Source organism: Chelmon rostratus, chromosome 9 (genome assembly GCF_017976325.1).
Source record: "Chelmon rostratus isolate fCheRos1 chromosome 9, fCheRos1.pri, whole genome shotgun sequence".
In the NCBI taxonomy this organism is placed as follows: domain Eukaryota; kingdom Metazoa; phylum Chordata; class Actinopteri; order Chaetodontiformes; family Chaetodontidae; genus Chelmon; species Chelmon rostratus.
Genome location: NC_055666.1, coordinates 8,762,971 through 8,776,098, shown reverse-complemented (window position 1 = coordinate 8,776,098; position 13,128 = coordinate 8,762,971). Strand labels below are relative to the sequence as shown.

General features: G+C 40.0%; 2 protein-coding genes across 2 annotated transcripts; both read left to right on the top strand.

The window, feature by feature from the left end:
• The first annotated feature begins 225 nt into the window (after positions 1-225).
• psmd10 (proteasome 26S subunit, non-ATPase 10) lies at positions 226-3,885 on the top strand. Its single transcript, XM_041944481.1, has 5 exons — positions 226-429; positions 511-609; positions 888-1,034; positions 2,953-3,119; positions 3,438-3,885. Exons 1-5 carry the CDS (start codon positions 316-318, stop codon positions 3,589-3,591), a joined length of 681 nt encoding a protein of 226 aa, XP_041800415.1. The 5' UTR covers positions 226-315; the 3' UTR covers positions 3,592-3,885.
• Positions 3,886-5,535: 1,650 nt separating this feature from the next.
• LOC121611515 (X-linked inhibitor of apoptosis) lies at positions 5,536-12,865 on the top strand. Its single transcript, XM_041944103.1, has 8 exons — positions 5,536-5,658; positions 7,736-8,028; positions 8,574-9,141; positions 9,269-9,368; positions 9,463-9,541; positions 11,568-11,607; positions 11,727-11,909; positions 12,014-12,865. The coding sequence occupies exons 2-8, from the start codon at positions 7,789-7,791 to the stop codon at positions 12,205-12,207; spliced, it is 1,404 nt and encodes a 467-aa protein (XP_041800037.1). The 5' UTR covers positions 5,536-5,658; positions 7,736-7,788; the 3' UTR covers positions 12,208-12,865.
• Positions 12,866-13,128: the final 263 nt, after the last annotated feature.

Below are 13,128 nucleotides of genomic sequence, written 5' to 3'. Positions count from 1 at the left end.
AATACAATGTCTCTATTTACGTTTATCTTAATTGAAGGCCACTGACAGCGTGGTCCCGATCAGAAGAGTTATTTTACACGTTCTACATTTGCTTTGTTATTAAATTAGTAATAGTAAATAGTTCATTTGTGTCGTTGTCCCTCAATGCCGCTGATAGTGTTTTAATTTGAAGAGGAAAAATCGACCCATGCGGAAGTAGAGTTCATAATTTCCTGAGTCATTACCCCTGTGGTTTGAATCTGAAATGAAACGTCTCATAAGTGTATTTACTAGGCTGCTATAACTTTTGTTTGACATTTAAGAGTATATTTAACAATGGAGGGTTCTGTGTCAAATGTGGAGGTCTGTAATTTTGCGTACACGGGGCAGTTTGAGAAATTAAAACAGTGCATTCTGTCAGATAAAACGCTTGCTTGCAAAACGGACCAGGTAGGAATTGATGTTTCCAAACGATGACAAATGCCATGTGACTTTTTCCACGTTTTCAGCCTCGACTCTCTGTACTTGCAGGACTGTAGAACCGCCCTGCACTGGGCTTGTTCTGCCGGCCACACGGACATTGTGGAGTTCCTGCTTGACCTGGGAGTTGAAGTGAATCTTCAGGATGATGTAGGTGTAACGGTTCTTCACCAGGACTGCGAATTTCTCTGTGTGAATCCAAGGGTGGTGCACTGTTGTTGTCCTCTGCGGTGGCGGAGGATGACATTTAATACCAGATATGTGCACCCTGCAGTGTAATACTTCAACACAAGCCTTGCAACCAGGAACTTAGAGGATATTTACAAAAGCATAATGAGGACACAATGAGGGCTATGTCAGTGTTGCTGCTGTCAAAGCAAGTTCACTGTGTTTTGTGAAATGACTGCATGTGATGTGTTACTTGCCAGGCTTCGTGGACCCCTCTTCACATTGCAGCGTCTGCAGGCAGGGAAGACATAGTGAGATCTTTAATATCCAAAGGGGCTCAGCTGAATTCAGTCAATCAAAATGGATGCACCCCTCTGCACTATGCAGCCTCAAAGGACAGATATGAGGTAAGGTTCACTGGTTGCACTCACATTGGGTGATAGTTTGATATATGTATTGTTTTGTTTTTTTTTACCTGCAACAGTTTCTACATCAGTTATTCCATCAACTAGGCATGCAACTCATGATTATTTTCATTATAGCTTAATCTGCCAATTATTGTCACGAGTAATGGTTTAATCTATAAAATCTCGAAAAATTGTGAACTAGAATTATTGCATTTAAAGCATTTTAAGCCTTTACTATGCCAACTATGAAACACTGTCCTGGGTTGAGGGCAGAAATGGATGATAAGAGGAAATATATGTATGTATGTAGAAATTTGAGAACCCATGGCATACAAAAAAAGGTGATTAATATAGAAAGATAGGAATTTAGGGAGCACAGTCATCTTGACAAAGTTTATACGCCCATTTAAGGATAGAGAGATGAGTGACCATTTGTTCAACTCCTTTTTAGTTTGAGTAATTTGCTGAAATTTTGCTTGAAGATGTGTTAGAAATTTCTACTCACAGATATTCCAAGATACCTAAAATGGTCGGTCACAGTACTTTGTGGTATACCAGTGTGTCGAATACTGAGGCACCAGCAAATGTTTAACATTTTTGCTTGAAATGACTGAAACAATAAGTCAATTATCAAAATAGGTGGCAATTTATTTTGTTTCGATCGACCGTACGATTAATTGACTAATCCCTGCACTTCTACAATCAACTCAATTTTCAATAGTCTCTTTTAAATGTTTAGTAGGACATTGCATTTAATTTTTGAAAGTAACAGCTCATCTGTCTCAAAGTCAGTTGCTTTATTCTGTAGTAGAATAGTAGAAGCATTATCAGTTCTGAACCAGAAGCTACTTTGTCAGGAAACTCCCACTGATACTCTTTCCCCCTTTTCACATATTTAAGTGTGACACAGAGTACGGTCCAGCCTATTACCACACTGTTATTGTGTCTTAACTTGTTATACTGACATGAAAAGAGTTCAAATGAGGCTGAAAGATATTTTTAATATTTATCAGCTGTCAAGGGAGTATGTGTTTCAGCATACAATAACAAAGTTTGTTATAATAAAACACTAACATTAACAACTCAACAGAAGTTATTTTTCCAGAGGATATTGTCATGTATAACATGGGGACTTATAACAGTGCACTAGCTTTAATATTACCTTCTCATGCCAACCCTTTCAGCTTCGTGTTTATGTTGCTGATTAACTTACAATATTTAGCTAAACTTTGCCATTTGCTATATATGTTTTAAAAATACTTACGAATCCAGCGTGAAAAATCCTAAAGAAAGTGACGTGCCTCCCTTTCACGTACCCTGTGCTCTGCCTTTTGGCTTTTATACCTCGTGCGTCCAGGAGAGAGGTCTGTAAGGGAACCCTCTGGAGTGCACTTGAAGATGCGTAGTGACACAGTGAAAGCACTGTGTTTTACACACATCAAAATCAAGTATTTAGCACACAGTAGTAACTCACACAAGGTATTAAATCCTTTTCTCTTTTCGGGAAGTATAATGGCCAGTGGTACTCCAAAGATGCAGTTTGATTGGTGTTTGTCACATGTATTGCATCATTTCATCATACTAACATACTAACTTTATCATATATTTTATCTCACTAGCTTCACAAACACACTGTGACAGTTATTATATAGTGTACTGTAAACAATTAGTATTCAGTATGAAATTGGAACACAGAAAATTATTTTGCTACCAACAACTTACCCAAAGTCACAAACTATCTGTTTCTTGGTTGGAATTAGTAACCATACAAGGAATTTCCTATATGAACTCTCATCCTGTCCGAAACCAACAGGACGGGATCTGAAAACATGAATCTCATGTAAATGGGAAGTCCCTAAATTTAAAAATAGGTTACTCGTCAATGACTTGTGAGTAACACAGCTTTCCCTCTTTATAGATTGCCCTGATGTTGTTGGAAAACGGAGCAGACCCCAATGCCACCGACAAGTTGGAGTCCACTCCCCTTCACAGGGCGTCTGCCAAGGGCAACTACCGCCTCATCCAGCTGCTTCTCAAACAGAGTGCCTCAACCAACATCCAGGACTCGCAGGGCAACACACCCCTGTATGTGTGAATAAGTATTTGTCTGATAGTGTGGCTGCTTGCACAAACAGTTGCAGTGGAATACTGTGGGTTGAAATGAGCAACCACAAACCATTAAAGGGTCAGTTCACTTCAGTTGAAAATGTGTTTTCTCGCCTGCCTTTAGTGGTGTTCAGCCTGGAGCTAGGTTTGACTTTATTTGCTTTCAGTGGAGATTATGACCCTCACCCTGATACAGTGAAGGTGAATGAAAATTTGTGGTGCTTTCAGCATTTAATAACGAAAAGCATTTCTATACTTACAATGTTGCTCCTTTATTTTATTTGATTTTTTTACCAGCCACCTGGCGTGCGATGAAGAGCGTGTGGAAGCAGCCAAGTTGCTGGTGGAACATGGTGCCAGCATCTACATTGAGAACAAAGAGGAGAAGACCCCCCTCCAGTTAGCTAAGGGCGGTCTGGGAAACTTACTCCAGCGGATTGTGGAGGGATGATACATCTACTGTGTTCCTGCTCGAATCCACACCCATCAATAAGTTACATAATGATAATTCTCACCCCAGTCAGTCCTCCCTGAGCGGCCCAGTGTGACAGATTCAGATGTGTAACAGTTTGAAGATTAGACAGTGTCAGGAAGAAAAGTTGGACTTACTGCATCCTGCTCCTCAGATGGGGCAGTGAAACTGCTCAGACCATAGATGTCTGATCAGAAACACTGTGCACTAAGCGTTTTCTATGAAGTTTGAATTGTTGCTAAAATGACTAAATAAAAATCAGGGTTCAGCCTGTTTCAGTTTGAGATGTATTTATTTGTTGTACATGCAAGCACTGAATCCAGCAAATGTTGTTATGTTGCTTTTGACTTATTGCTGCATTTAATGATTGAAGAGCAACCAAGTGTGTGCACATCCAGGCAAAAATATTCAGAATGCAAGACATTCATGTGCAAGACAGAAAATACATATCACTGCAGGGCACAAAGGAGAAAGGTCTGCACACTGTAATTTGTAGCAGTACAGTGTGCAGACCTTTCTCCTTTGTGACCTTCAATGATTGAAACAATAGTTTCCCTCCATACAGTGGACAATGTTTACTCCATATTTGTGATTTCATTCATAGCTTGATCCATTAGCTCTCTCTGATGTTCTGTATGTGGAGTATTGTGAATGGGAGCAGGCATACAATGAAGATGGTTATAGCAAAACTGTGATCTACTGTGGAACAGCATAGAGCTCCAGTGGGCTTTGTGTGCATCTGTGAAAGACTCATGTAGAGGTCAGGGTACTAACACTTGTTTTTGCTGGCCTCCATCTATTGGTTTAACTTCTCATCGCTGCAGTGCTGGAGAGGTGTACTCCAGGACCTTGTGACATCACTGCGGGGTGTGGTTGCATGTGCACCACACCCATCAGTGATGCTGGCTAAGTGGACTAGGCTTGAAACTTTCAATCAGAGAGGGCTCAGAAACAATTACAAACCATTTTCTAACATGTAGGGCAGCCCTATATGGCACTTCACATTTTCTCCAATAGAAGGGAACCCTAGAGATCACATTATCAGTTTTCCCTCCACATTGGGTTATCATAGAGAGCACTTTATCAGATTTGAGCTACAATAGCATCCAAGAGAATATTTACACAATAAATAAAAAAAGGGCACCAGCCGCATGTAGTGGGTCACCAGTGGTTAAGATTAAAATTGTTGTATGTTACAAACTTGGCTCAGGCGAGTAATGAGAGGGAGTCCACATACGCACACACACACACACACAAGTTTCAAAAACCAAATTCATTTAATTAATAAGAAAATAACTGAAGAATTTAGTAGATTTAGGTGCTAAAGTATTTCAGCAAAATGTACTACAAGTATAAAAGCAGCAAAATGTAAAAGTAGCCATCATGCAAGCAGAAGGGTCTCTGCCACAGTTGTACTATTGGATCATTTTTACTGATGCACTGAAATGTGAGCAGGACTTTTTTAGGTTGTGACTGGCCAATATGGAGCTGGTTCTAGCTATTTTATGTTGGGTGGTTTAAATACTGCATAACAAGTGCATCATATTTTATTTGATCAATCCCCAAAGTACAGCTTTCAGAAATATGTATAGTGGAATAAAAAGTACAATTCTATCAGAAGCTAAATGTAGCAGAGCTGTACAAGTGGTAAATAATTAAAATATTCGGGTCAACTACTCGAAAGAAAAGTATACTCACTCAAGTACGTACTTGAGTATGTAGATTAGAGCACAACCACAGTACATCCGTTCATCCCACCATTGACAAAAATGTGGAAAGCGTTAAACTTTTGATTTCTTGGGGGAATTTCCATTACAGTAGTTCAGTCCCAGCGCGCGGGGAAATTCTTACTAACTTTTCTGACGTCACAACAGTGGTCAGGTGGGATGCGCAGTACGAGTGCGCATTTCTCAAACCCGTTGCTTTCACTTCCTGGAAGCGAGGTCACGTCAAATAAACAGTTCTCTTTAATCATTGGATTCTGCTTGTAGGCGGTGTTCACATCAAAGACTCCCTGAAATTAGAGACTGACCATCTGGCTGTAAGGTATTCGACGATTATTATTACAGTTTTGCATTTATAGTTAATCGAATAACTTTTTAACATAACGTTAGGTAGAATAGCTAAGCTAACGTAAGTTAGCTAGCTACCGTTTGTAGCTAGCGCTAATGTTATATTACATCTTCGTAATCGTAGTTAAAGTACAGCTCAAGAACACTGTTCAAAGTCCGGACCGATTGTCTCCACACGTTACTGATGAGCGGACTTTTATCTCATTACATTGCTTCATTCGTCTGAACACTAAACGTATGCTGTGTGTAGCTAGTTAACAAGGTGTCAGCTGTCAAATGCAAACATCAGTCCGGTTGCATTCGGCGTTTACCTGCCAGAAACTGTGGGACTGTTGTGTCGCTATTGTTTAACTCAAACCGGCGTGATCTTTCTGGAGTTTGTGGGGCCAGCCGTTACAGTCTACCGAATAATATAAGTGATAATGGGTATCTTAAGTTATGACTTGCAATTACTTGGTTTGACACATTTGACGCTATAAAACCTTACGTTGCTGCCAACTTTGTGCCAAGCAGTTTTGACTGAATCAGATGCGGCAAGTATCTTGACCAATGTCGTAGTTGTTGCCTTCTGTGATTGCACCAAAAGACAAAATTATACCTGAACTTTGCTGTTGATCTGGTGATTGTTTCTTGAAAGAAAGCTGATACGTTACGTAGTTCAAAGATACGTCTTAAAGACAGCAGTAGATCAATAAGTAGTTGCTCAATATAATCGGTTACAATACAAGTTGAGATAAGATATTCAGTTGAGTTTAGCTTAGTTTAGTTTACTTGTTTTGTAGCTTTCCTAAACACAGTTGCTGGGAAAACCAATACATTTCTTCCGCTGCACAAGTTCTTTTTTTTTTTTTGTTGTTGTACCTATGCCGGGCTTGAGTCTGCTTATGGCATACGATCAGTACAATATACAGTTTTCTGCAAATATACTCTAAAACTAAAGAGCAAACTTTAAGCCATGTGAGTGCAATGCAACAATGACAACAAGTTCCACCCTATCCGAAAATGTCTAAGCTCAGGTGTGGTGTGCTTCTCATGATGTGTTGCATCATAATTCCCTTTGTTACTAATGCACACCATGTACCTTTGCTTATTAAAATATTATGCCACACCTCCACACAGCTGACATTTTTAGTTGTATTTCTTACATATCCTATTACACCTATTTGGTTGTCAGTGTATGCGTAACTGACCTATACCATCCTTAAGTAGGAATTGTTGTCCTCTGGCAAAGTGAAAGGGATACACCCTTTTGCAAGACTAGTGTGGTGCAGTGTACTCAGCCTGCAGACAATCCTGCCTCTTCAGTGCCCATCCCTCACATGGAATATCCAATGCCTCCATGTGATAACTGTCTGGCTGCTCCTCTTAAAGGCACAGTGACCATGTAAGAGCCTAGATGTGCTGATCAAGCATCAGTCTCTGGGGCTGAAAAAATGGGCAAGTTTACAGCAGGAGTAATCGTGTTTACAGCCTGGTATAAAACAGTATTGCTCTCTGTTGTTAATTTCTCCATTCATGACAACTATATGGGCAGTGAATTTTTTTTTTAGCTCACTTGTTTAAATTGTACTACAGCTTAAATTTATTAAGCATAATTATGGACATGGCCGCTTTGAGTGACAGCGGGCAGCTATGTTTAAACAGCCAGGTTTCATCGTTACCCTGCCTCAGCTCTACCCACACTCCACCTCTTTGCCCATCTTTGGTTAGCCAGGAGTTTAGCAGTCAGGCATTGCCAAGATAACAATGGCCGGAGCCACTTTCATTGACCTTCACAGTTGGTCTTCAGAAACCTAAGAGTGATGTGAGACTATGTTCATGTTTTATACGGTCTATGGAGACGATTAGATTTTCATTCTGATTTTAAATTGACTTTTGAACCCTGTGAAATACATTGCTTAAAGACTGTTTGCTGCTTTGTTTGCTTTTTTCCTAAATTAAGCACTGATGTGTTTTACCTTTTTTTTCGGACATTTGCCTAACTTTATGCATTTTAAATGTTCACTCCCCTAATACATGCAGCGCATTTTTTCTTTCTGTTTTATCTGCAGATATTCTGTTCCTCCAGTTAGTCCACTTAGAAGCTTTCCTGCCCGGTTCCATCATGTGTGATCTTAGACAAGACAGCAATTTGGAGACAGACCATTCGGATGATTTTTCCCTGATGCACAGTCGACTGGACTCGTTCCGTGGCTCCAGCCTTGCCCAGCAGGTGTCAGCAGAAAGACTGGCCCGGGCCGGCTTCTACTTCACTGGCCATGCTGATCGTGTGCGCTGTTTCAGCTGCCAGAAGACTGTGGAAAACTGGCACAGGGGAGACACACCTGTAGAGAGGCATAAGGAGGTAATCGTAACACAACACTGATTTGAAAGAAGTTGGGACGCTGTGTAAAATATGAATAAAAACAGAATGTTGTCTTTTGCAATGAACTGTTTACAGACAGTGGTTTCACAATGTAGTAATATTGTTTATACAATCATGTGGTCACAAAGTGGTGAACCTCGCTCTGCCTTTCGAGGATGCTCCTTTCATACCCAATCATGATACTATCACCTGTTAGCAGTGAACCTGTTTACCTGTGGAATGATCCAAACAGGTGTTTTTGGAGCGTTCCACAACTTTCCCAGTCTTTTGTTGCTCCTGTCCCAACTTGTTTGAAGCATGCTGCTATATCAAATTCAGAATAAGCAGATATTTACGAAAATCAATAAATATTAAATATTTTGTCTTTGTTCTGTTATATGTCAAAAAGGATTAGCAAATGATCACATTCTGTTGTTTTATTCTGTTGCTATGTTTTACACTGCTTCCCAGCTTTTTGTTGTGATTAACTTTTTAATTTCCATTCTTTTCTGAATAGATAAATTGTACTTTTCCCATTCTTACAGGTTTCCCCATCATGCAAATTTCTTAGATGCACCCACCGCACCAGTTTTAACCCGATTTCTGATACTCCACTGACTGACGGTTCCACCTATAATGAAGAAGCAGAGGACATGGAATATCGTTTGAGAACGGGAGAGGTAGTTGATGAATCCACCTACCCAATGGCCCCTCACATGAGGAGTGAGGAGGCCCGGCTTCAGACCTTCTCTTCTTGGCCCTGTAATGCTCCCGTGAGACCCCGAGATCTGTCCCAAGCTGGCCTCTACTACTTAGGGGAGAGCGACCGAGTGCAGTGTTTCTGCTGTGGTGGCATGCTGGGTGGCTGGGAAGCAGGTGACACTGCCTGGGGAGAGCACACCAAACACTTTCCCTACTGCTTCTTCATCCTTGGACACGATGTGGGCAACATCCCATTCCAGGGGGGTACAGAGGAGGAGGAGCGTGGCAGCAGACAACATGCAAGCACTCATGTCCCTATGGAGAGCTTTGAGGAGAGGCTCAGTAGCTTTGCAGGTGGCCAGCACATAATAGACCCAGAGAGGCTTGCCAGAGCTGGCTTCTACAGCACAGGTAGAGCGCTAACGCCTGACCAATGGAAACATCATCCTGAGGCTCAAGAAACACTGAGCAACATTTCAAAACATTCAGTGTTTAAACATTTCCTGCAAGCATGTTTTAATTGTGCTTGTCATTGCAGGGACAGCAGACAGGGTGCTGTGTTTCTGCTGTGGTGGAGGTTTGAAAGGCTGGCAGCCTGAGGAAGACCCTTGGGAAGAACATGCCAAACACTACCCTGGGTAAGAACAATCATGATGTTCCCTCTTCTTAACACACACTTTTCCTTTGCTTTTGTTTGTTTAATTCAATAACATGTTTCTTTTTTAATATCAGATGCAGCTTCCTGTTGGCAGAAAAAGGACAAGAATTTGTCAACAGCATCCAGCTACAAGACCCACGACGAAATAGAGCTGTGAGTTCAGCTCTTTTACATGCACTTAAGTAACGTGCAGTTGTTGTTTTTTGGCAAGTAATCAGATTTTGTAAACCTTGTGTAAACAAGAAACAGGATTTCCTTAATCAGGCTATCAGCATCCAGAATCCCAGTGAACACTTGGTTTTCTGCCCAGTGGTATGCTTGACCTGGTGTCTAACCATGTGCTCACATGTAAAGACAGAACAGACCCAGGACATCAAAAGTGTTGCTGTGATAAAAGGAAACATCATTACTTATTATGTTACTACCTCATGTCCAAAAAAAATTCAATCCAAGCAAGTCACAGGATCCAAATTGGCAAAAAACTGAAATAAATAAAAAGTTGTTTTCCACAACTGAAGTCTTTGTAAAATTTGGACACTTATGCACAGGCAAGAAAAGAGAGAGCCCCCGCACACTAACCTTTAGCTTGCAATAAATTTAAAGGACATACAATGTTTGGTCCTTAGGCCTTCTTCAGGTGGACTGCAATAAATTATGTTTATCACCAATAAAGTTCATTATAAGTAAAAGGACAGTGTGTGGGAGTTCTCTCTTCCCTTCCTTATGGATATTTCCTCCTACACACCTGACTACCAGAAACTGAAGGTGTGCATGAGCCCTTACAGTCACGTATGCGCAGGAAGAAAACGCTTAAAATATGGCAGACTAGAGTGTGCCAATGTGATTTCTTTTCGTGGTGTGATTCCTTCTGTGCATGTAAACATAGTCAGTCTGATTCATATCTTCCAGCCATTTAAAGAATATTTTCACAAGTCTGTCCTAAACAAGACTCATGTGTCCATATTTATTTTCAAAGCATAATTGGAAACTGTTTTTGGTCCAAATTCTACAGTCTTCCTTCTATGTTAAAATGACTTAAGTTCAGCTGAGACTTGTCGGAGGCTCCAACAGTCTGAACAAATCAAGTACTGTACAGATCTTCCAAAAATGATTATTAATACCAAATTCCCTCTGTGAGTTACTTTCTCCTCACTGTGGCTCAATCACACTGTCCATTGGAGCACTGGAGCTGATTTTTGTCCTCAATCTTCACAAGAGCATCACTTTATTATGGACAGGAGGAACAATTAGAGCAACCCACAACTCTAAAAATGTAAATCCATCCTTTAACTACAGTGATGGATGATGATTTTAGTGATGATGATGATGGATTTTAGTATTTGGTTGAACAAATGCATTCTTAAATTGTTTAAATGATAACACTCATCATTTTGTTGTTCGTTGTTCTCTTGACAAATATACAAAAAATTTGGAATTCAAGCCACAAGAGCTTGATTCAGTACAGTCAGATGGCTGAGAGGACGATTATTCGTTTTATCTTGTATACATGGAGAAGAAAACGCTGTATGATGGTTCAACCAGACTGACAATTGAAAGGGCAGCGAGTAACAAAGATACGTCTCTACAACAGTAATATAAGAATTCACCAGTTATCGGTTAAAGAAATAGAAGTTTATCATCAAAATCTGTGAGGTTAAATAAGAACAGGTTCCTATTTCAGTGTCAAGTGCACAATAATGCCGATAGAAAGCTGGAATCAACAGGCATGTTGCTTTAGCAAAGCTATTCTTAAAACTTCAAAATAGAAAAAGTTCATGTAGGGTTAACAGTTGAATGTATTTTGGACTGATGAATCAGTTCAGGCCTGTTCAGTCTAACCACTGAGCAGACTTCAGAGGGCCTAAAGAGAAATGGGTTTCCAGAAAAGTTGGGCCCATTGCAAGCACATTTGTGTTTCAGTAATGATGGAGGGTCACTTTGTGGAAACAGTTCCAACAGTATTCTCCTCTGTTATGCAGCACTGTGGGAACATTGACTAAATGGAAGTTTTAATCATTTTATTATTTGATGTCCTTATTCTACTGTTTTTATCTGTTAAAATTGCATTTACTGAAGGGAAGAAAGAAAGCATTAGTATTGCAGGTGATTCCAAATGTCACTTTGGTTTTTGTTTTACTGACATTATTCTGAAATTAACTGTGAGCATGTTTGTTTCCAGACCTCAAGTCATCAGAATGGATTTTCAGGAGACAGGAATGGTAAAGATTTCTCATTTTAATATCACTAACTGTGCTTTTGAGCTTTTAAAAATCATTTCAAGAACACAAGAAGACATATAATAGTGTTGCATACCCTGATGTTTCATCTTTGTGTACAGAGGTGCTGCGCTCTGCCATGGCTCAGAAGGCCATAGAGATGGGTCTGGAGCCCGGTGTGGTGGAAAGGACCACCTTAGAGAAAATCAGTAGAACAGGCTCGGGCTACTCCAGCCTGGAGGCACTTATGGAGGACTGTCTTAACAACACACCGGAGAGTGATGCTCCCGAGACACAGGAGCAAGGTACTGTAGACACTGTTGTCGATCACACAAAGTGAAACCTCAGCACCATGGATTTAAATATGACCAACCACATTTTGATCTTCTTTTTCCCCTCTGTCTTTCAGATGAGGACCCACTGGAGAAACTACGGAAGCTGCAGAGGGAGAAACAATGCAAAATATGTATGGACAGAGATATTTGTATTGTTTTCATCCCATGTGGTCATCTGGTCACTTGTAAGGAGTGTTCAGTGTCGCTCATCAAGTGTCCAATCTGCTGTGGCGCCATAACACAGAAGATCAAGACCTACGTTTCTTAAGGGAATCACAGACTCTTGCCAATCGTCAATGCTGCTCTTTCGCTATCTTAATAATATTGTGTTTAATAATAAATGTAGATAATCTGTAATATATATAAAAGGACCGTGTTGTTTGTAAGCACATGAGAATGAAAGAATGAGTAAATGTCACAAGAAAACAATATTTTCACAATCACTGCATTGGTAAATAGCTGTTGATACTGAGATGAGATGATATTAGAAATAGCTGGTGTTGATTTTTTTGGCTATTAATGAATACAGAAACCTGTAAATACACAGTAAAGGACAATTCCCATTCTGCAACACTCTCTCTTGCCAGAGGTGCCTTTCTCTATGTTTGAGTCCTCTTGTCTCGCTTTGTTTTGGCCATTTACCACAGTTTGGGACACGGGATGTAATATCAGTCAGTTTCATACACTTAATGTGTCCCTCACATCTCTTTTGTCCTGTACTTAATGCTTTAGACTCAATTTTCTCAATGTTTGCTGCTCTGTATGGAAGTTTAGAAAGGTAGTTCAGTGAATCCATTAAGAATTGCTTTATAACTGACAAAATTGACTCTAGAGCCTGCAATTAATCAGTGTGGTGTGAAATTCTTTTTCCATTCCATCATGCAACCTGATGTGTCTTCAAGAGTGAATAAATTTTAAGAATTGGACTTTGACTACTGTTATATTTTGCCTTTAAAAAAAAAAAGTCTTAACGGCTTGGATGTGGTGTTTAGAGGGCACAAACTCAACCATGTCAGCCACTTAGAAAGGGTTTGCATAACTTAACAAGTTAGTTTCTGTAAGAGTTACTCCAGTTTTACAAACTACATATAATTTTATCAGCTTTAGTCTTTCTCGCTTAAAATTGGTTGTGACTTTTGCTAAGTCCTCCTGTGGTTATTAATCTTTCAAATAGAAAGATAGTTCTCTT

Bases quoted from the DNA above. Each gene is read 5' to 3' on its own strand.
- psmd10 (XM_041944481.1), top strand. From the start codon at position 316: ATGGAGGGTTCTGTGTCAAATGTGGAGGTCTGTAATTTTGCGTACACG. The intron at 1,035-2,952 runs GTAAGGTTCACT...CCCTCTTTATAG, and splicing joins CCTCAAAGGACAGATATGAG to ATTGCCCTGATGTTGTTGGA. The intron at 3,120-3,437 runs GTATGTGTGAAT...TTTTTTTACCAG, and splicing joins TCGCAGGGCAACACACCCCT to CCACCTGGCGTGCGATGAAG.
- LOC121611515 (XM_041944103.1), top strand. From the start codon at position 7,789: ATGTGTGATCTTAGACAAGACAGCAATTTGGAGACAGACCATTCGGAT. The intron at 8,029-8,573 runs GTAATCGTAACA...CCATTCTTACAG, and splicing joins CTGTAGAGAGGCATAAGGAG to GTTTCCCCATCATGCAAATT. The intron at 9,369-9,462 runs GTAAGAACAATC...TTTTAATATCAG, and splicing joins CATGCCAAACACTACCCTGG to ATGCAGCTTCCTGTTGGCAG.